Consider the following 22668-nt stretch of genomic DNA (forward strand, 5'->3'; position numbering starts at 1 on the left):
AACACCTGCAGTGTACCGGCGCAATCGTTTATTTACCACTCAGGGGGCTGGCTAATGGTGGCATCCTGATAGGCCCATCGCTCATGTTCCCCGACCGGAGGACGGATTGACAGCTACCCGAGCCTGAAGCGAGGGAGAAGGTGAGTCGAGGTTGGCTGGATGCGGCGAATGACAACGGGCGAGGCAGGTGTCGTGTCACACCGCCGCCGCCGCCGCCGCCGCCGCCGCCGCTGTATAACTAAAATAAAACACAGATTTGATATCTCGCTCTTTAAGGAAAATGCACCTTTTTGTGTGAAAATGTGAAATTCTGTCCTTCCTTTTTTTCCTTTTCTCATCTTATTCTCACATATAACACACACACACACTCGCAGATGAAACACACACACACACACGGATACACACACACAATCCCAAATGCATACAAACTAGGGGGAGTGCTAATAAGCCTGACACATGAGGCATCTTTCCTCGGCCACCAGCTGACTGAGGCAGGCCTTGGGCGTGATGGAGCGCAGGAAGTCTCTCATTGCCCTGCTGCTGAACCCGCCGCCTGGGTGTTACAATCTCTCCCTTCCTCCCTCCCTCCCTCCTTCCTTCCCTCCCTCCTCATCTCCACCCCCCCCCCCCCACCTCCCTCCTTTTCTTCCTATTCCTCTCTTTCCATCTCTCCTGTAGCAGCTTTTCCACTTGCATCCTCTGTTGTTGTTTTTTTCTTTTTTGTCGTTTTCTCCTCTACATAGACTCATCAGATACACTGCAGCTCTCTGCAGTTGTTCCATCACTGGTCACCCTAACAAAGAAACATGGACACCTCTGCCAGAGAGAAAACCATCATCTGTAACCCGCAAATCAGGTTAGCGAGCCCTCCTCGCCGCTCGCACAGGTACATCCCCAATGTCCTGCTAATACCTGAAGCTGCGGAGGGAGAAAATTTTTTATTTTTAGGGCTACCGTATGAAGATTGTGCCAAAAAAAATCTTGTCGAAACTCATCCAGAAATATGGATGATAATTCTGCACAAGCAGAGATCGAAATGGCTACTTAGTGTCCATTTTTTTCCAAGTGGGCTTTTAATTAAATCAGTGAATTGGCTTCAAATTGGAAACATGACAGAGCATGAGAACGTTTGAAAATATCTCAGGGACGATGAGATTTAATAAAAAGAAAACCTACTCGCTCCTTTCTAATGCACGCCTGGGATTACAGATAGCTCCTTAACTTAATAGCAATTTAAAGTGGATTTGTGTATGCCACTGAGTGTCTGTAATGATGGCTGTTTACGCCGCCCCTCATTTATAATAATTAAGCAGAATAGATTGGGGGTGGGTTGCTCGGACGCGGTTCTGGGCTATTGGCTTGGGCTGAATAATGACCTACTGTAGTTGACCGGGGGATGACCGCTGCCTCCTGCATGACCCCAAACCCCAGACTCACCCCCTGCTACTTTGGGTGGTAAATAGGATGTCTTGCCTGTCTATAGCGTCTTGGTGTCTATGGCCACAATAGCAGCTAGGGGTCTTTAAATGGGTGTGTGACAGAGAAAAGGAGAAAAGAGAGGGGGGGACAGGGTTCACACAAAAGAATAAAGGGATCCCCCCTCTTTGTCTCTCTTGCTTGACTTTTCCCATCTGATTGTTTGCCCACTTTTCCTTTTCTTCAGCTGCATTCAGTCGATGTGACCTGTGGGCAGTCGGCCAAACCGGCTTGTAAAACAGAGAATAAGCCTGTTATGACCCTAAATAAAGTCTGTCACAGGTAGCCTGGATTGAATATGACTTGTTCTTTAAACACGTGGTGAGTTTTTTTAATTTATTCCTATTTTTAATCTCAACATTTGTGTTTTTATTTTAGTGTAAATCACAGCAAGTGAATCTATGATGCTGTAAATCAGCTTTCTGTGTTTGTATGAGTTGTCATTTAATAAAAAACCGTCCTTGTTAAAACAGCTGGAAACCACCACAAGGTGTCAGTGGTGTCCACGTTCTCGTTGTCTGTAACAAGCAGCTGCAGCTGAACACTTTGGCCAAATGTTGGGAGACGCAGCGGATTGGCTGGCCCGTCTCCCCCTCTCTGGGTTTTGGTTGGACGGCGCATGGAGGAAGAGAGTCGAGCAGGACGACGGAGGGGAAGAGGGGAGAGGTGGCAGCGGCGCTTGCCAGAGTTTTAAGGACCCTGGATGGGTTTGTGCCATAAATCTCTTCCCACTCCATCCCGCCGTTCTCCATGAGTGCCTGTGGGAATACAGGAATGTGACAGCTGACCTGTAGAGCCCACATCTTTTGATTCTGGATACATAAATTAAAAGGCAAGAATGCAGGACAACCTTATGGTTTAGTGAGGGACATGGCCGGCATTACACATGTCAGGGAGAGGTGAAACACATTGTAAATCCTATAACAAATATGCCTTCGCATGTTACGGCCTATGATGGAGTTTAGATCTTGATGCGGCGGGAAATTGTGAAACATCTCAACAATTTAAATCGCGTTAAAAGATCTGAGGGTGTGATATTGCAAAAAACGGAGCTCCCCGGTATTTGTCATCACACACTAAAATGTCAGTGGAAAAGCCATAATGCGCATTAGAAAAATGCAAGCTCTCAGGAATGAAATGCCAGAGCAAAAATCACAAGATGGATTTCACGGTGCGTTTCTATCTCATGTATCAGAGCGCCGAGCATCGCCATCGAGCTCTGTGTGGAAGGGAAGTTAGGCATCGCTGAAACCGGCGGCAGAGGCGCGCTACGAGATTAACTCTCTTGAACTAATGGGATTCACATGAGTTGTGAGGTTCCTAATTTATTTACTTTGTCAGTGATACACAGATACACACACACACACAGCAACACACAAGGGGGGGAAAAAAAAAACACAAATACAGTAAAAATGCCCCCACTTTACAGTAAGTGAGAGATCAATAATGATGGATGACGGCCTTTTATACAATCGGCATGTTCTCCTCAGTTCACAGCCATATGACACCACGCCTGTGGCTATCCCATTCTGCACTTCAGCAGTCAATCACATCCCAGCTTTAAAAATAACAGTTTGTTAGCACCATTGATTTAGCACTTAGAGCGTGTCCTTATTACGTTGTAATTATGGTCAGTGTTGACATAACAGCACAGACAACCAGGCCTCCCACCCTCTAAGAGAATTTATGGGCCCTGGTTTTATTACGGCCATTTCATGTGTCTGGGTCCCCAGTTAAGCGACAGACTTGAGTTCTAGCCAAGGGCCCGTATTTCACTCATCGAGGTCAGGGTTCTCAGGAATCCCCCGTAAAACTGAACGCCAGCGGGGCCCGCGTGTACACACACAGAAGACGCAGGGAAGCCCTCCCCAAGGGCTCATTAAAATAAATAGCCGATTACAGGCTATAATCCAAATAATGCTATTCATGAGGGAAATGTGATGCTATTAGGACGCAAAACGGGACACGGGTGGAGTCGTCGTGTCGTCACACGAAACCAAACATTCGGAAGCAGTCCGGAGATCACTTTTTTAAATAATTTACGAGCAGATCCTCACTTTAAATCCATTAGAGGATAGTTAGAATACTCTCTCGTAGTCTGTCACTATGTTATGACTTCAGCATACAGCTTGACAAAACAAGACTAATCTGTGTCATTACGATTGTGAGATTCTACGACGACGTCTCGCTTCCAACCTGGACTTTTCTTGCTTTTAAGGTCTCCATCGAGGCGGTAATCCCATCCATACAGTGAAAAGTGATACGGCAGGCAGGGCTGAAGCTGTTTGAGGCCGATCTGTAGCACAGAGCCAGGTCCTCTTTGTTTCACCCCCCCCCCCTTCATCCCAAGTGTGGTGCCTTTGTCATCCTTGTGTGAAAAATGGACATGGCTGTTTTGACATTTTCCCCTATCAACCAGCACACACAGACGGAGAAGGCTGGCATCTCATTAATCTGGTACTGCCAAGAGAACCTCAATTAAAGGTCCATCTTCTGTGAAGAGCATCTTTCACCTGTGACCTTATCTGCTGTTTGGAACAAAAGATTCCTTCAACACAAACAGATACTGTTTATTTCTCCATCTCAACCTCAAGCTTGATTTATTCAGTTTAATATAAAAGTAAGAACTAATTGTTTATGTACAAAAGCGGCCTGAAAATAAAATATTACAAATGATTAAAATTCAGTAGCTTCATTTTATTTATTAACCATTCAAAGCCATCTGTGATTAAAAATGCGAGAAAACATCCATTTCTTGATCTCTACCACATAATTACTAACAAAAAAAGAAAAAAAAAAGCTGAACATACTGTATTGTCTTCCTCCCTCTGCTCTTCACATAATTTATTCCAAACGCAGAACATGATGATTCAATTTCAAATCGACCAATAGCAACAGTCTGGGAACAAGTCCCTGTACGCAGCAGAGTAAAAGTGCCCCAAATTACAAGCTCTTGATTTCGAGTAGGCTGGTTTTTTCACTAGTAGATGCTCTGCATGTAACTACGAGATGGCCATAAAACACGAGGAAATAGATTGAGGGAAAAAGAGCTGAGATGCAGGATGGCTTCACCTGCAGTTTATGTCAAACAGAAAAGGAAGAGCTTCGCATGGCTGCCTACTCAATTAACCCCTGTGATAGAGGCTTCATAATGAACAACAGCACCATTACCCAGCACCCCGAATGGCACTTCACCCTAGTGGCCCGCCAATAGACAACGCCACTGTCGGTGCTTCTCTGCTGCATCAGGGACACGAGTGCTCACTGACGGAGGAATTTAGATGTTGGGGATATCAGCGTGTTCGGGAAGTAAACGAGGACAAAGTGATTACCGGAGCTGATGTTGTTTAACCCTTAAATAATTAGGCATTTTTACGCTTCTACATCACATTTTGCTCATTTTAAACTACTGTAATTGCTCCTGTAATTGTGTTTATGAGTCAAGGGTGCGATCTGGGAAACGGCTCCCATTAGAGATGAACTGGAGAACAGAAATGTAACAGAAGTGTTGAGACGTGTGTCTGGAAATCAACGAGAGAAGTTTAAATAACCTCTCGGATTATTCTCTTTTGTGCAGATGTCGATGCTGACCTTGCTAATGATGTAGATGAGATCTCCTCTCTGGAAGGCCAGCTCGTCCGGCTCGTCGGCCTGGCAATCCCATAAACCCTGGTAGTAGTTAGCATAATCTGATGACCAAGCTGGGAGGAAACGCAGAGCACAAATTAAATAAAAGAACGAGACGATGTTCTTTTCTCACGTCTCAGACAAACGAGCCGATTGCTGTGAGCTCTTGGGTTGAAAATTGGGATTTGTTCATTATTAGTGGGAGAAGTGTAATAAGGTTCTGACCTGGTTTGTTGTTCATCTCGCTGCTGTCATCTGTCGGATCTGGAAAATCCTCTTCTAGACAAACAAAACACATCAAACACAACAAAATTACATTAGAGACAGAACATTTATCTTTGTCCTACTTAACTTTTATGAGCAGGAAGCTTTTTTTTAACTAGATATCTGACATTTTCATTTTTTTCATTTGACAGGAAAAAAGCAGCCAAACACTGATAAGAAACATTACCTGCTGCGAGCCTGATTCATAAAGACAAATATTCAAATATAATGACAGAACAAAATAGAGGGATAAAATGAATCTGGAGCCAGTGTCTGATGTGTCTCTCCACGTGACGCAAAATGATAATTACTCTTTTACCAGAATGGACTGGATGAGGATCAATTTGTTCTAATTAATCAGAGTCACATGCAGGAAGAAGTTGAGGAAAGAAGAGAAGGAAAAGAGGCTGGTCGTTAAAGGCGCGCAGAGGCGGACGTGTCATTGACTGCGGGGCGTGGCACCCGGTGGTCTGAGATGTGACACAGTGATATGCCTCCCCTCGGTCTCCCACATCCATCCTTAACACTAGCGGGCTGACAGCAACCCAGCAACACTATCCACCTTCCAGCACAACTTGCGCCTCTGCTTCCAGGAAGAGCAGGAAGGAACACACACACACACACACACACACACACACACACACACAGTATATCCACATGCATACAGTATGTCAGATCATGTTTGTGTTTGGATGCAGAAAGTTTTATCGAGTGACAATTTCAGGCACGTTTCAAGCACAAAATTACTCATATTTTTCTTTAAACTGCTAAATCTGTTATAAATCTATTAATTATCCATGCATAAAGCTTCTCTTAAAAACATTCAAATGCAGTATATTGTTATTACTCCAAAAGAGGGTTAAAAAAAAAAAGATTTTAATTTTGTTTGCAAAGGATTCAAACATTTGTTCAGCATTCTTCAACTGCTGTAAAGAAGAGCATCCTTCAGTTGAGAGGCCACCGCTATGGGCCAACGGTTTCTATATCAAAGTGATTTAATTTTCCAGTCAATAAAATCAGTCATCAGCACCAGAGCCAATACCTCCATCGCTCTGCATTCTGCCTGAGCCGCGTTCGGACTGTTGCTCCGACAAAAAACGGAGCGAGCTCATCACCTGGAAGAAGATGATGCTTCGATCTTATTCAGCATTTCCTTGCTAGGAGGATGTATCTGATTTTGTACAAATCTTAATATTTGGTTACCAACTTTTAGGAAAATGATCTTAAACTTGAATGACAACTGTTGAAAAGTAAACTTAAACATTCACAACAACAAATTAACAAGATAAAGTCACTGTAAAGAAAACAGGAATGTTTCTATTTGTCGAGAAGATTATTTAAATACAAACACGAGCAGCTTTCTTCGTCTTGTCAGTGAAAATAACCTTAAAATTTAACAGCATCTACACCAGAGTGTAGAAGATGTAAGTGAGGTAAAGTGAGGTGCGGAGTGATTGATAAGTGAAGGGGTGAGAAAGTGAACGAAAGAGCCCGTCATTCGATATGCCATCTGTGGTCAGGGTCTGTACCTCTTCCCAGATGGCTTTGAACGCCGGCGTGACAGTTTGAAGAGTGATTTCCCTCTCACCAGTGATTTTGGCAAAGGTAATGTACTCACTGAGTGAAACTGAATCTTGATGTATCTTATTTAATAGAAAGAGTGATGGACGACGGCCCCGAGAAGATCGGATCACCCCCCTTTTGTCCTTCTCGGGATCTTGTAGCCACCCTGACACATGGGACTGTCCCCCCCCGCCCCCGCCCCCGCCCCCCCTCCTCCCCTCAGTGGGGACTCATATGAACTGTTCTGGGGTCTTTCATGCAACATTCTTAATCAAACTTTAATTTCTATTAAAGATGTGACATTAAGAGCTCCAGAACTATTTTAAGCCCTGAGACATGCGGTTTTTACTATCCTTTCAACTAAATTGCTGTTGCTAGGCAATTTTAGCCAAAACTCTGCTTAGTGGATTGAATTGTGGGCTATTTGTTGCCTGGCAACATTAGCTAATTGGACGTTCTATGACAGAGCATTCGGAAATACCAGGCTCTCGCTGATTTCAACAACATGTTTCTCAACAGATAGCTCTCTGTGAGATTAGTAAGGAGACCAGTGGACGGAGAATCATCCCCCCTTTTCCTGCTCTGTGTGTGTGTGTGAGTCCTGACATGCTTATTAGTGTTGCTTGATTTAAAGTGAGTGATCAGTCTGGCTGTTTGCGGCCGATAGGGAGGCACCTGGCAACACGAATTTCCCAGCCAGCGAGAGATCATCAGAAATATTTCTTGTGGCAAAAAAAATCTCTTTGGGCTTTGATTTTGTGTGAAGCAGCAGAGAGACTGTGTCCAATTGTTTGACTGAGTATCATGAAGGCTTGTGTGTCCAGCACATTCCTGTCTATTTATCTGTGTGTGTGTGTGTGTGTGTGTGTGTGTGTGTGTTGGGTTAACCACATCCTCATACCTGGCAGCACCTCATAGATATCCTCGTCCTCTTCGTCCATCTCTCCCATCTCCAGCCCTCTTCCGTGTTTGTGAACGGCCTGGGCAGCGCCGACCGGCCGAGGAGGGGGAGGGCCGGTCACCCCCTCAATGTCATCATAGGTCTCCTCTTCGTCCTCCTCTTCCTCCTCGTCGTCATCGACGGGGATGGAGCTGGAGCTGAGATCTATGAGTGAAGGGGAGAGACGGCGTGATGGGCCGGCGTTAGCATGAAGATGGAGCGCGGCGTGGCACGAAAGACACACACATGCATTAAAGGGTAAAGTAAGAGAAATGTTGGAGGGGTCCTGGCAGCACAACAGGCTGGAACACGTGCCGTTTGCCAGCAGTGACGAACACGGGAGGCTTGAATTAGAGCTGCAAATATCTATTTTCATGATTTATTCAGGTGATGATATTATTTTCCTAGAAGCAATTAATTGTTGCGTCTGTAAAATTTCAGAAAACGACGTGAAAATGTGAAAACGGCCTTTAGAATTTCCCACAGCCCGGGGTGACGTCTTCAAATTGCTTGTTTTGTAAGACAGCACGAATGTGAAAAATAGCCTCTTCACAATGATATATAACAAAAAAGAAGCATATCTTTGGATTTTAGAAGCCAGAATCAACAGATGTTTCGCATATTTGCTTGATAAATGACTTAAATGATTAATCTGATGTCAGAATTGTTGTTGATTAATCTTCTGTCAATTTCTGTCAACTGTTTCAGCACAAGTTTAGATCCAACTCTTTTCATACTTTGCATATCCCTCCTCTGTTGCTCTTCCTGACGTTTCTTGCATTTTTTCCCCATTAAAGGTTTTTTTTAGGGAGTTTTTCCTTATTCTAAGGATAGAGGATGAAAAAGCCTCCTGAGGCAAATTTGTGATATTGAGCTATACAAATTAAACTGACATGTCTCCTTCTTTCCTCTATACTTTTTGTTTATCATTAAAATCAGACTTTTCATTAAGCCCTTAGAGGTGCCACAAAAATGTCAAAAAGTACACATTGAAAAGAAAAGTGAGCCTTGTTCTCAGGTAGATTCAGGAGGGTAAATAATGATCTACATGTTCTACATCAGATTTTGTAGTAAAAAACCAGTCTGGAAGGAAGTAAGACAAACTGCCGAGTGTCTGTTACTTCCCGCAAATCAGTGGCCCGACCCGAGCCCATTTTAGAGTAGACGAGGCACGACTCGCTCGCTCAGATGGAGGAGCCGTCTCATTGCAGGCGACTGGCCGCTGCAACACAGGGTATCAGGTCCTCCGCCGTACACCGAGCGGCCAAGCAGAAATCAATGTCACTGGAGGATAACCAGAACATCTACCAATCAATTTCCTGTAAGTTGGAATTCGGTAGGAGGGTTAGAGGAGGAGCGGTTGGAGGAGGAAGAGGAAGGGTGGGGAGGGTGGAGGGGGGGGGCGTAGTAGAGCTACATGACATGGTGGGTGACATGTCGAATGAGGAGATTCGGGACTCTTGTGTTGGGCTTGTGTGCAGCTGGTGATGGATCGGGTGGTTTTCATCTGAGTCCGAGATGATAAAAGACTCTCTTTCCCTTCTGACCTTTCTGCCCCTCAGATACACAAGCAAACTTTAGTAGGAAACGGAGAAAAAAGAAGGTTGGAAGGTTTAGACTCCTTTAACTGCATTTTCCAATTAAAAAGTCGACTCCAGTTAAGTCAATCTTATTTTTATAGCCTGATATAAATGTATAAGAAAAAACTCCACCAAAAAATATTTAAACAGGACAAAAATGTAGAAACTTGAGGCTTAGGAAGAGCAAGAGAAGAGGGGGGAGGAGGTGCTGTATGAAACAAACAGACAGTCTTACCTCTAAGTACAAAATTAATCTGTTTCACCCACTCTGTGGCCTCCAGAGGACTGCTGGCAGTGAACTGGTGGGAACAAGAGAAGAGGTAAAAACAATCATCACATGTAAGGTTGCATTAATATGGAAGCGAGAGTTCTGATTTTTAATTTCTGAGGCTAATTAGCAGACAAAATAATATTAACAGAGACATTTTCCCTTTTGAAATATCTGACATTACTACGATAATACCATTATCTGTTTCTATAAAATCCAATGTAGACACATAAATTCTTTCTGACTCTATAATAACGCTATAATTGAGCAGAATGCAGTGAATATATATATATATTTATATACGTTTTTAATTAGGATTTCTTAAATTTGTATTTAATGAATTGTGACCCAGATATGTACTGAGCAGGATATTTTATAGTGGAAAATTTTAACTTGTCAGTGCTCTCTGGAGGAATGTGGACACTGTTTCTACTTATTGGGACAACATATGTGCTGATACCAATATATTTATGAAAAGCTACAATTGGCTGATGATGTATATAATAATGCTGATGTATCGGTTGGGCTGTAATTTGGAAAAAAGGGAGAATTACCTACAATAAAATAATACCTAACAATCTATAAACCTTCCCTTAAATTCACTCACAGAATTTCAGTTACTAGCAGTTAATAGTTGTTACAAGCTTATTGTGGTTATACAGACCTGGAAAGCCCGTTTTCCGGGGGCGTAGAGCTCAAAACAGGCATTTTTTTTGGAGTCTTTTCTCAGGTTGGTCACCAGCTGTACACTGTAGTCATTGATGTGAAATGAGCCCTTCTGCTGTTTATCTGTAGGGACGAGAGCACATGTCAGGCTGTTATCTGGTTCGTTCTATGTTGATTGTCTAATGTTTTTTGTATGTTGGCGTTTCAAACAAACCTTTTTCAGTCCCAAAGTAGTAGAATATGGAATTGTTGAGGACGCACCATCTCTTCTGCCACTCTGAGCCGAAGAAGCTGTGGTCTAAAGACAGAAGTGCACAGAGATCAGTGACAATAGATGAAAATGGCAGACTGGAAATTCATACACAACAGTTTTACATAAATATCTCAACATACATAATGGTTTGTTTTATTTTGCTCAAAAAAATAGATAAAGTTAATGCAGAAAAGCAAGTTTATAAAAATGAGTTTTTTAAAGGGAAGTGATGTTGCAAGATGAATTTAAACAGGAAGATTGTTCCAGTCTCAGTCTCCTGTAGTTTTAAGTCTAGATCTAGATGTTAGCTGAGTTATTTTTGTGAGATCTGAGGTAGCGTGCAGGTTAATAGTAGTGCCTTAAAAGTAATGAGTAAAACCTTAAAATCAATCCTGACATTAACTGGAAGCTAAAGCAAAGAGGCTAAACTGGAGGCTGCTCTCTTTTGTTTTATCCAGTCAACAGTCTGGCTGCAACAGTATGATGTCACAGTGAAGTTGACCTTTGACCTTTTGGATATAAAATGTCATCACTTCATCATTTTATCCTATTAGACATTTGTGTGAAACTTTGTCATAATTAGCGTATGAATTCTTGAGTTACGGCCAAAAATGTGTTTTTGTGAGGTCACAGTGACCTTTGACCTTTGAACAACAAATTCTAATCAGTTCATCATTGAGTCCAAAGTGGACGTTCGTGCCAGATGTAATGAAATTCCCTCCAGGCGTTCCTGAGATATTGCGTTCATGAGAATGAGACAGACGGACAACTTGAAAACATAAAAACAGCACTGAACTACGTTATTGATATGTCAGTATTACTTCATGGTACTACTCGACGCAGGGCTGAGATCTATACCTCTTCGTTTCTTTTCCAAGTAGCCTTGCTTCAAGATGTTGTTGAGGTCTTGAGCTGCCACAGGAGAGATGTCTTCGAAGTCTGTGAACACAAGCAGATGAATCAGTTAATATGATCTTTAATAATGAAAAATGCTCATCACAGTGACTTCTTCAGGTTTCTTGTTCCTAATTCACAATAATATAACAGAGAAAAACAGAAAATCTTCACATTTGAGCAGCTGGAACCAGATTATGTTTGGCTTTTTTTTTTTCTGAAAAAATGACTAATGTTATGAAAATTGTTTCTGTCAATCAACTAATCGATTAATTGTTTCAGCACTAGCTCCTAATAGGCTTCACTTAAAACCTGCTTCATTCCCAAGGCAACACACACCGTGAATATAAAGTGTTCTACGCTGTGGATCAAATACATCCCTGCTGGCTTTAGGAAACTGAGATCAATACATTTACAGTGCTGCTGAGCACTGCAGTCCATTCATCTGCTCACATTGCACTTTTAATGGGAGCGACCTTCCTGCGGGAATTCAAACAACTCTCTCTAATTTGCAATGTCAAATTTTAAACATGATAGGACAATACTTACTGTAAGAGCTTTAAGTAAATTAGTGCAGTTGTTTGGCAAACAAAGCACAATGCATTTCACGTAGTATTCAGCCTACTGTGCACTTTCTGTTGGAGGGAAGTGCTTTTTAAATAGCTGTTTCCATGTTGGAAGTTCTAACGAAAAAATCTGCATATTTGTCCCATTTTTCAGGCTTGTAAATGTGACCTCAGGTCGGCCTCGAGCACCAACTTCCACCCAGGAGTACCTGGATTTTCCATGTGTCAAAAATAAAGCTCAACTTCCTCTGAATTCATTACTCAACAGGCATTAGCCTTGCAGGGAAAAAAAAAGCAGAGGGAGAGCTAGAGCCGCCTTTCTAGTCTGAAACACAGCAACAATTTAAAGACCATTTACGTTAGTCAGTGTGACACTCCATTCAGACCGCTGATGACAAGGGGAATGCCTGGAGTCCACCCCCCCCCCTCAGAAAGGACGTGTTTAACTGCTGGGAAAAACCAAACATGTCATCCCGTAACAGAGCCTCCTAGTTTAAACAGAGAGCGTCCCCCCGGCATTAGACAAACAGGAAGCTCTTTCTCATTCATAAAAACACAGCAACATGAAAAAGCAGCGTACACTGAAGCTGTGTGATGCTCTCTCTGTGAGTCGTCCTTTTGAATCTGCTCTCTTGTCAAAACTCAGTGAGTTTTGTCTGAATAACTTTGATCTAGAGAGCAAAAATAAAAGCTGATATTGGCTTTTTGCTTGGCTAACTTTCCAGAGATTTAAGTTCACAACAAGCCCGGCGGGTGATCCGATAACCCCGCACTACTTCAGCTCGTGGGCCTGACAGATGAGCGGGTCATTCCAGAGCAGAGCCCCAGACACCTCACGGCACTAACACGCTCACATATCATCAGCCTGCCTTTGTGGATGTACTGACCGGTGACACTATAAATACAGAGGTGCTAAGGACTGTTTTGTCAAAGAGAACCCGATTCAGTACATCATAACAAACAGCGGTCATTATGCTCCCCCACCTCATCTATCCGCCGGCAGTCCGTCCATTTTTTTCTGGGTCTGCTTCCCTGTTGCGGCCCACTTCTAATCCCTTCATCTATCTGCTTCCTTCGCTCTTCATTTATCTCAAAGGTCGAGCCCGGCTAATAGACGAGGAGGTGCAAAATCAACACGGGATCGCTCTGATCTGCTTGAGTCAATAAACATTACACATTCATGCGTGCTTAACACCTCTGCGGCGGGGCCTGACCTGAGCTCACTTCACTGTCTTTCTTTTGTACGAATCCCAAACAAGGACACAAACGGGTGGAAACGGACGTCGACTTTGTGTGATGAAAATGGGAACACGTACGCAATAGTTCTGGATTCTTCCACAGGGTAGCAGCACGACCTAAAAGCATCCACCGAGTCCTTGATCCCACCCTAAATAAAAGCAGAGTCTGATTGGCTCGGAGTTAACAATGCCTCCTTTAATGAAAATTACACACGCTAACATCTCTTTGGGACCAATGCAGGTTTAAGTGGATATTCAGAGGTAATGTTATTTGAAAGTGTGTAATTTAGGGGCGTTAAAAAAAAAAAAAAAAAATCCCTACAACCATCATGAGTGTTTGAGTTTGGAGTTTGAGTACAGGCACAGAGAGACACATTAATGCATCTAATTAAGGCCTCATCAAAATCGCAGACAGACGGCACTCTTTCATAAAAATCATAAATTGCGTTATCAATTATTCAGGGCAATGCCATGACTTCATTTTCATCCCTTTTGCGTTTTAATTAGCACCATCCACAGCTTTGGTATTGACATTAATTTGATGGCAATTTATTGATATTTCAGCGTAACCTATTTAGCTGAGTGCAATTACCAACGAAAGAGACGCGGATAGATGCGATGTTAGCGTCGCGTCACGTTTTCGTAAATCAAGGTGAGGAGTTGCTACCGGTGGCCCGTGCTAACTGAAACTAACAGCTCTCGACGGTCATCAGCAAGAAAAAGGTTTGAGTCAACACCCGCCCCCCCCCCATTTCCAAATGGAAAGGAAAGGGGGAAATAATCAATAGAAATTTTCCAGAGATATGTGTTTAATTGATCCTGATAAAGGAGCGTTTTTGAGCTGACCTGTGTGCTGATACGTGCTCTGTTCTGTTGCTGTCTTGGATTTGTTTTAAACTCAGGGTGTGTGGGGGGGGTTGAGGAGGGGGGGGGGGATACACAACAATGCATCTGAGCTGCCAGCGGTTTGCCACAGTCGCAATCTCTCATTTGGTTATTCACACTCTCTCAGCATGGTGTTATGAGCTCAGCAGTTGATCCCACAAGAAAAGGCTGATTTATGTTAGCATGACCAGAGGGAGTTAATGTATTCTCTCATTAAAATCCACTTTAGTTAGGCTGAAAGTCAATCAAAGGCTGGATAGAGAGTGAATCAAAATGAAGGGAAATGGTTGGGTGGGAGGACTAATATGTTACATTATATCTAACGGTGGTCATAAATGCAACAAAGATGTTATGAAAACACAAAAAAAATAATGCGCTGAAGATGTTGATGGTGCTCCAGAAGATGGAAAACGCTGAAGGAAAAAAGAAGCGGGTCTCTTTAGTGTCTTCTCCTTGTGACAGTAGGAAGGCTGAGAGGAGCGACGGCTTCGCTCCGGTTCAGTCCCAGCGGGGGGACGTGTGCGTCCAGAAGCTGGGGTCTGAACCGCTACTTTAGCCACAGTTATGGAAACGTTTACTGTATATTTGCCGGTTTCTTGGAAAAAGCCTGTGAGCTGTTGGGGGGAAAAAAAAAGACCTTTATCAAGACAAACATGTGGCTTGTAGCAAGTGTCTTTCTTCTTTTGTTATTCTTTTGAAATCTTATACAATAACATGTGTAACCTAAAATGATGCAGATGTATAAATAGTGTAATGTGCTCTATATGTGTGTGTTGAAGACGTCCTGCTATACTTTTTGGTGTTTGACACACAAGCTGTGTCTTGTAATCCCACGTGGGGCGAGACAAATGTTTGGAAAGACGATTCATAATATTTTCATCTTGCCCTGTCCATCACTGTCGATCTAATGTATCTGAAGCCTGCGTGCCATATGTGATGTCTAATATTGGTTCTCTTGGTTGTCTTGTGTGGCTGCTCTATTTTTTGTTTTAATGTGTGTGTGTGTGTGTGTGTGCCATGCTTCCTCAGTATTTGCTGCAAAGTCTGTTTCTTTAGTCTCGTACGACTATACTATACACTATATCTACAGTCCTTTTGCCATGTTTAGTTGTAAAGTTATAATTGCCATGTGCTCCGTATTTCTCTGCTCTTTAATTCCTTTCATTGGGTTTCTTTTCATTTTTGCTGTTTTCTTCTTCGTGTGTGCTGATGTTTTGTCTGGCAGGACAGCAACTCAACTTTATTTTCATTAACCATTCATTTGTTGATTATTTTCTTCATTAATCCACTGATTTTTCTTCTTTAAAATGTCATAAAATTGTGAAAAATGTCAAAAGTTTCTAAAGCTCAAATTGACATATTTAAACTGCTTGTTTTGTTGCCACAACAGGACAAAACCCAAAGACATTTAATTCTACTATTACAGAAGACTAAAAAAACCAGCACACTTATATTTACGAGGCTGAAACCAGTGCATTTTGTGGATTTTTGTGATTCATTTCCTCAATCGACTTGATCGTTTCAGTCTTAGTCTGCTTTCTGTCTTGCTTGTTTCTTTTTCATTCTTAATATCAACATACACAAAAACTGTGGATGAAAAGAATAATTTGATCAAAATCTGACAAATCTACATCACATTGATATTATCTAGAGTGTGCTGGCCCTCATGAATAAATATAAATATATGGCAGTTCATTACATTACAATATATATAAACTACAGGGAGAGTTTTATTTTTTAATCCAGAGATACAGAGAAAACAACAATATACTACCAGTTATTTACTTGTATTAACTATGAGGATACATAAGTTAACACTGTGCAGTGAGTAGGATTAATCTCTCTATTTAAGAGCAAGTAGAGGAGGTGACCCCCCCCCCCTTACAGCACAGGTATGGATCAAGATCAGCAAGTTATCATATGTTTTCTTTCTCCTTTGCTTAGTCCTTGAGCGCGGGGGCTTTCACAGCGCCTTTCGATGCGAGAGGTATTGCATTGAATGCAGCATCAGGGGGCAGGACCTGACCCCCGCGTGAACTCTGCTGATGAGGTGAAACAGAAGGCAGAGAGAGGCTCCCCGGCCCTGAGGGGGCTGCGGGGAGGAATGCTGCTGATTCTACAGACGGAGGAGCGAGTGAGACCGCAATCCTCTTCGATACTGTCCTTGATTAGGAAAAAGGATTCACTCAGTGCACCTTCACCCACTCGGCGCTCAATCTGCGCTCAGGCCGGGCTAAATTGATACATTTTTCCTCATTACAGTAGGAGGCCTCTGCTGCGCGTCCCTCCAGCGAGGCGGCCGTCAGAAGGGAGGAGAGAGACTGAGAGGCACTGAGGTTAAGGGCAGAATGTCTTCCCTGCCCTCTTCTCCTCCCCCTGATTTGATTAGGACTTCAGTCATCGATACATAAACCGTGTTTAGGACCTCCTAATGCATGTGTTTGAACCAAAGAAAACATGCAGTGCATTATATCAGGCTGCATGATGCCGGTATCGTCGTCTAATAATGTTTAATGGGACCGGGAATTTATGCAGGAGTGATTTGGGATTTTTTTTTTTTTTTTTTGGATCAAGGATGTCGATCAGGTTTAACAACAAATCTCCGACCTGAGATAAAAGCTTTTGGCCGACTGAAGCCAAAAGCCCAAACAGAGCAGAATAAAAACTTAAATATACACAGAAATGATCAGGTAAACATTTTAGATCATAAGTTTTTTTTAAATGAGTTGGACTTTGATGCCTTACAGAGATGTCTGGTGTTTTACTCTTTTATTGTTTGACTAAATCTGTTATGCTTGATGTAATTTGGTAGAAAAAATATATATATTTCTGTACCTCTATGCTGGAATAGATGTCAAGTCATTCCAAGCTCCTTTTTCGCTCTATTCCTACATTCAAACATCACACACCGGCCAGTGTAAAGCCACTAAGGGGCTAAATTTACTATGTGACACCGGCTTCCCCCTGGGCAGCCATAAGCAGCGTCTACAGCGACCCTGAATTTCCCTTTTGTAGATTTACTACCACTATTCAAATGCTTAACTGCAGATACAATGATCCTCTAATCGCTGGGGATGGTTTTCAGCTGCTTCACTGGCAGCGACAAAAGAAAAAAAAAATAAATAAAGAAAAAAAAGTAGTAAGAATATAAATACCAACAATGGAGGAGTTCAGGCCCACAGGAGAGCCTGCGTATCGGTGATAAAAACAGGATATAACGGTCAACGAGAGAGAGCCTGGAGGGAAAAACACTCGACACACTTACCCTCTGAATGAACAGTCATAGCAACTTTAAAACGCTTCTTCTATTTGCACTAAAATGCTTTAAATATCATTTTTGCAGTAATGGTAGGTAAATATCTTGGCGAGGACCGGTGTTATTGCGCTCCGCTTTCTTAGCAATATCTCATATTTATTACCTTTTTATATAAATCGCTGTTATTTTACGGTCACTGCTGTTACGTATTATACCAATAAACCAATTACATGGTGCTATCATTCTTTAACTCCTGCAATCAATCACCAGCAAATCAACAGGCAACAGGTGTTACAGAGGAAATCTTCAGTGAAGACAAATAAAGTCCGAAAACTCATCGAAATCTGTGTCTTCCTTTCATCTGATGCTTAAAATAAAAACATTTAATTAAATTATTTTTAGTGGATCAAATTATGGATTTTTTTACACTTATTATGATTCATGTAATGCAAAAAAACCCATTAATATTAATATTAATTTGAGCACGTTTTTCCCAATTAAATGCACCATAAATTTTACTCTTTTTAATTTTATTCTTAAAAATTAGCGGGAACGTGCTAATAATTAGTATGTTAATTATATTTTTAGTAGATTTCCATTCAGTCTTTCATAAACAAATATAAGAAGTAGATAAATAATTACTTTGGATTTCTTTTTTTTGCTTTGTCTCCTTATTTTACTGCAGAAAATATGAATCATTCTGAAACAGTTACAGTAAAATAAATCATTTGAGTGTAATGTCAGTAACTAACTTTATTAAAATTTAGTAAAACACATTGTTATAAAACTAGTTAACATTTAAGGGAAATAATAAATAGAATTACTTGTGAAAATAGTGGGTTTTTTCAATATTATTCATTCTTTTATCATCACAAACTTTTTTAAAAAAGTTTCCTTATATCATCTTTTTGGACAAATCACAAATAAATAATTGAATAAATAAATCAGAAACAAAATAAAACCAATTTGGTTTTGCTTCGATTCATTAACAGGAAAACAGTAAATCAAACTCTTATGACTGAAACTGCCACAGAAGTCGTTTCAAACTGATTTCATGACGATATATAAATGTATTCATCAGAAAATATTACGCATTATTAAAACTGCAAGGACGGTCATTACTGAGGGATTTCTGTCTCACTATTTTTAAAGTCTTTTAAACATGACACATTTTTTTTACAGTTTCACCACACGGGAAACCAAAATCACAATCACCGAACACATCAAATCCTGCAAAATATCCAGAACTGCTATAAAACAATAATAACTTAACCTTTTAATTTAAATCTGGCATTTTATTAAATGTTGCTGCTTAAACTGCTCACTAGGAATTAACACCTTAAGGTTAATTATCTAAATTCACACTTGTTTCGTTTAAATAAAACTAATTACAGTTTTCATACTACAGGACAAAGATCCTGCACTATTTTCCCAGTTCATTAATTATTTTCCACACAAACTGATTCTATTTCTTCGAGATAAGCTAACCTACGAGCGCGGGGTCGCTATAAATCAATGGCTAAAAAATTTCCATTGTAGATAAGCGATCTCCCAACAGCGTACAATCACACGGCAGCTCTGTCCCACTTGGCAACAGACACACAGCGCTGACTTCTCCCAGCCGTGCGGAGACCCCCGGTGTAAAGAGGGATGCGTCCTCAACATCCTCAAATAACTCCACAAGGGCATGTTAATGACCTTAAAGTGCTACATTACAGCAACAATTAAACAGAGGGATCCCAGAGGCATCGGGGAGCCGCCGTGTCACTGTCTGTGTATAGGCCAACACATCTCTCCCATCTCCATTTATTTCCCTAAGAAATCAGCGGGGCCACCTGGGCTTGGCATTGAAACTTCATTCATCTCCAGAAATGGATTCCAGTGGAGGGCAAAATCAAATTCTCATTTGCAAGGCAGGGGGAGAAAAGAGAGGGAGTGAATGCAGGAGGTACCTGGGAACGCTAACCTCTGGGTGAACCCGCCGCATCTGATAGTTTTGCTATTTGTCTGTGACATTGACAGCTCTGGGGGAGATTAGGAGCCACCCTGCCCCAGCTTCCCACTTTGCATTCTGCCTATGTGCCTCTTTACAGATGGACTGCCGCACATTTACCTTCGCCTGTTTTTTCCCCGGGTTTCGACACTAGCGCTACACCAGAGGCAACGGAGGGGATGTAATTATATGCCGTGCAACAATAAAACAAAGCAAATGAGGGGAGAACTGCGTCGTCAGAGCAGGCTTTACAAACAGGGAGGATGCAAAAAAAAAATACACGGTGTGGCTTTTTTTTTTTTTTTTTTTGGTGGGGGGGGGGGGTGGGGGGGGGGGGGCAGGGGGGGTGAAGCCGGAGATGAGAGTGATGGATGCCCTTCGGTTAAATACGTCCAAATCCCCCCTTCAAGCCGCTCTCTTCTTGCCAGGCAGTGTGAGTGAGTGTGTGAGAGAGAGTGTACAAGATTAATAGTGTAAACAGCGAGGGAGAGAGGAGAGAGAGAGAGAGAGAGAAAGGCAAGCCGGGAGAGAGAGAGAGAGAGAGAGAGAGAGAGAGAGAGAGAGAGAGAGAGAGAGAGAGAGAGAGAGAAAGAAAAGACTATCAGCATCTGCAGCAGCACAGTAGCCCTAGGGGAATAGTGTGAACTTTTGAACCCTGATGGCAAGCAGTCGCAGCGATGCACAGAGCCTGCTCCTGCCTCGTAATGGGTGTGTGTGTGTGTGTCTCTGTAGAAAAAGCACAGAGGCAGCAACCGAGGGAGCAAAAGGAAAGGAGAGTGAAGGAGAATGAGGAAGAGAGAGAGAGTAGGGGGAGGAGGGGCGGGGAGGGGAGGGGAGGGTCATTAACATATTCCTCGCTTCCTTGCAAACGAGCAGCCGCTATCCAAATGTCACAAAATCCATACACCGATGAACGCGGTGAAAAATTAATCTCCGGGCAGCAGATATTCTGACGGATGCATACAGTAGACGGCGCGATGACCGAGTCCGGGAGAAACTTTGTGACTGATGGGCGTTGTGTGTGACAGGAAGGACGATCACTCACGCACAACTCTGGGCTGAGTGCAGACGGGTCACAGGTTGACCAAAACCAGAGGCCAAAAGGTCAAAAGTTCAGTAAGTGGGCAGACAGCACGACCAGAGGCCGACAAACCTGCGAGGAGGTCATCTGTGCTAGACCCAAAATACTTTCCAGGTGCTGCATGTGAAAGGAGAGCAGATAAAAGCAGAATAAATGCTGATAAGTATGTTTATTTACATTATTTCGTCCTCTGTGAAGCACCCGGAAACTTGCTCTTTTTTTTTCTATGTTAAAGATCCTCAATGAATTAACTTCACTTCACACACACACAGACACAAGAGCCAGTTGGCACCTAAAACACTGCTGATTAACCCCCTAATGGAGCATCAATCCGTCAGCTGGCATCGTTTTCCCCCCTTATTCCACCAGCCAAGACGCACTTTCAAAAGCACTTCACTTTATATAGCTTTCTCAAGCTTCAGCCAAAATGACAGACTTTAGATTTAATATTCGATTTACCAGCTCGGTGTGATAATGTTGTTACTGTATATTGGCTCCTCGTATTCAAATGAGAAATAGGCGACGACGACACATAGCTTAAAATTGGTTATCCTACTGCATTCTGCTGCCAGTAATTGGTTCAGGAAATGGAGTCGGGACAGTAATCACTGACAGGAATCACATTCCTGCGTTCTTCAAACAGGCCTACACGACGGAGCAAAACCTGCCTGATGTGTAATCTATTAATCGATTAGAAAATTAATCAGCAGCTATTTTGACAATCGATTAATTCATTTTTCCATCAAAAATGACAAATAATAATTTGCTCTAGCCCTTCCATTGTAAGGATATGCTGCTTTTCTTCGTCTGATGTGATAGGAAACTACTTTCTGATTAATATAGAAAATATTAAACAGAATATTCAATTATCAAAATCATTGTTAGCTGCAGCCCTACCTGCCTATATGTCAAATTAAATTAGATTCATGAGACTTTTATTATAAATTTAAGGGATTAGATAAGATCACACTGTAGGTCAGATGATAGAATTGAAAAGGATCAATAATCAAGCAGATAAAACGAGTAGATGATAAAATAAAAAAGCAGATGGAGTCAAAGTTTTTGTGAATTAATTCTTTAGGGCCAAAATCCAAACCTGAGCAAATACAGGCTGGTACGGTACATCATAATAAAATCATTACGATCACAAAGAAGATGAGGGAGACGTATCGGAAAGCGCCATCTTTCCCCGCACGCCTCCTGAAACAAAGCTCTTCCTGCGGTACTCTGTCATCGCCGCAGCTTCCCAGCAAACATCCCCGAGCGCCCAGCGGTGCTCCCCAATCAAAGAAAAACAAACAGGCCATTTGGACTTGGTAAACTTGACCTGCAAACAGCGTGACGGGGCTAAAAGCCCTAACATCTACGGCTGTCTCCTGGGGTCTATTTGTATGTGTGTGTGTGTGTGAAAGGGGCTCTTGCACACCAGAGGGAGAAAATTTGTGCCTATATTTGTTTATGAATGCAAAAATGTGCTGGAATGGGAGAGGAAATGAAAATGAAATTGTGTGTGAGCCCCCGTATAGCAGCGAGAGAGAGAGATAGAGAGAGGTGGAGGGTGCTAAAAAAGAGAGAGCAGCAGACGAGGCTGGGGTGAGGCTGCAGGCGCGGTCAGGTCACCGGTGCGGTCGGCGGGTGAAACTCAGTTCACATTACCATGCAGACACCCGGGCTAACAATGGAGGCTCCATCTGTTCCTGTCAGCCATTACAAATCTGGTGTCACCCAGTCCGCTGAAGACAACAGGCCACCGCATCTAATCAAACGGCGCACAGGCTCCTCCTGCGTGTAAAAGCAGCCATCGACTTCACACTCACTCACTCTCTGGTTAGGGAACAGAGAGCAGCGAAGGCAGGCAGTCGATTACCACGGATAATACATTCTCCCAGTCACAAAGTCTCTTTTGTGTACAGTAGGCTCGAATAAAATGATACGATTAAACTCTAAAGAATAAGCTCAATTTTCTACCTTCTCTTTAAAGCCGAACGCTTTTCTCTGAATCACAAATTCATCGTTTATTTTTTTTTACAACAAAGGTTTTCTGATTTTTTTTTGCGTTCAGGGAATAAAAGACAATCTAAAGAATCGTCACCGCTGATGACTCTTCCTCCTAAAATG

At 42.3% G+C, this 22668-nt stretch overlaps 1 protein-coding gene across 3 annotated transcripts in view; it reads right to left on the bottom strand.

The window, feature by feature from the left end:
- The window catches only part of skap1 (src kinase associated phosphoprotein 1), a 32162-nt gene that overhangs the window by 3880 nt on the left and 5614 nt on the right, over positions 1 to 22668 (bottom strand). For 2 of the 3 annotated variants that reach the window (XM_042396619.1, XM_042396621.1), the window contains exons 5-11: positions 11496 to 11576; positions 10599 to 10682; positions 10383 to 10507; positions 9686 to 9749; positions 7832 to 8035; positions 5329 to 5382; positions 5068 to 5177 (exon numbers count right to left, since the gene is read on the bottom strand). In XM_042396619.1, coding sequence (XP_042252553.1) covers positions 5068 to 5177; positions 5329 to 5382; positions 7832 to 8035; positions 9686 to 9749; positions 10383 to 10507; positions 10599 to 10682; positions 11496 to 11576 — 722 coding nt within the window. The remainder of the gene's footprint in view (positions 1 to 5067; positions 5178 to 5328; positions 5383 to 7831; positions 8036 to 9685; positions 9750 to 10382; positions 10508 to 10598; positions 10683 to 11495; positions 11577 to 22668) is intronic. The other variant, XM_042396620.1, reaches the window with a different exon arrangement.

Source organism: Thunnus maccoyii, chromosome 20 (genome assembly GCF_910596095.1).
Source record: "Thunnus maccoyii chromosome 20, fThuMac1.1, whole genome shotgun sequence".
Taxonomy (NCBI): Eukaryota; Metazoa; Chordata; class Actinopteri; order Scombriformes; family Scombridae; genus Thunnus; species Thunnus maccoyii.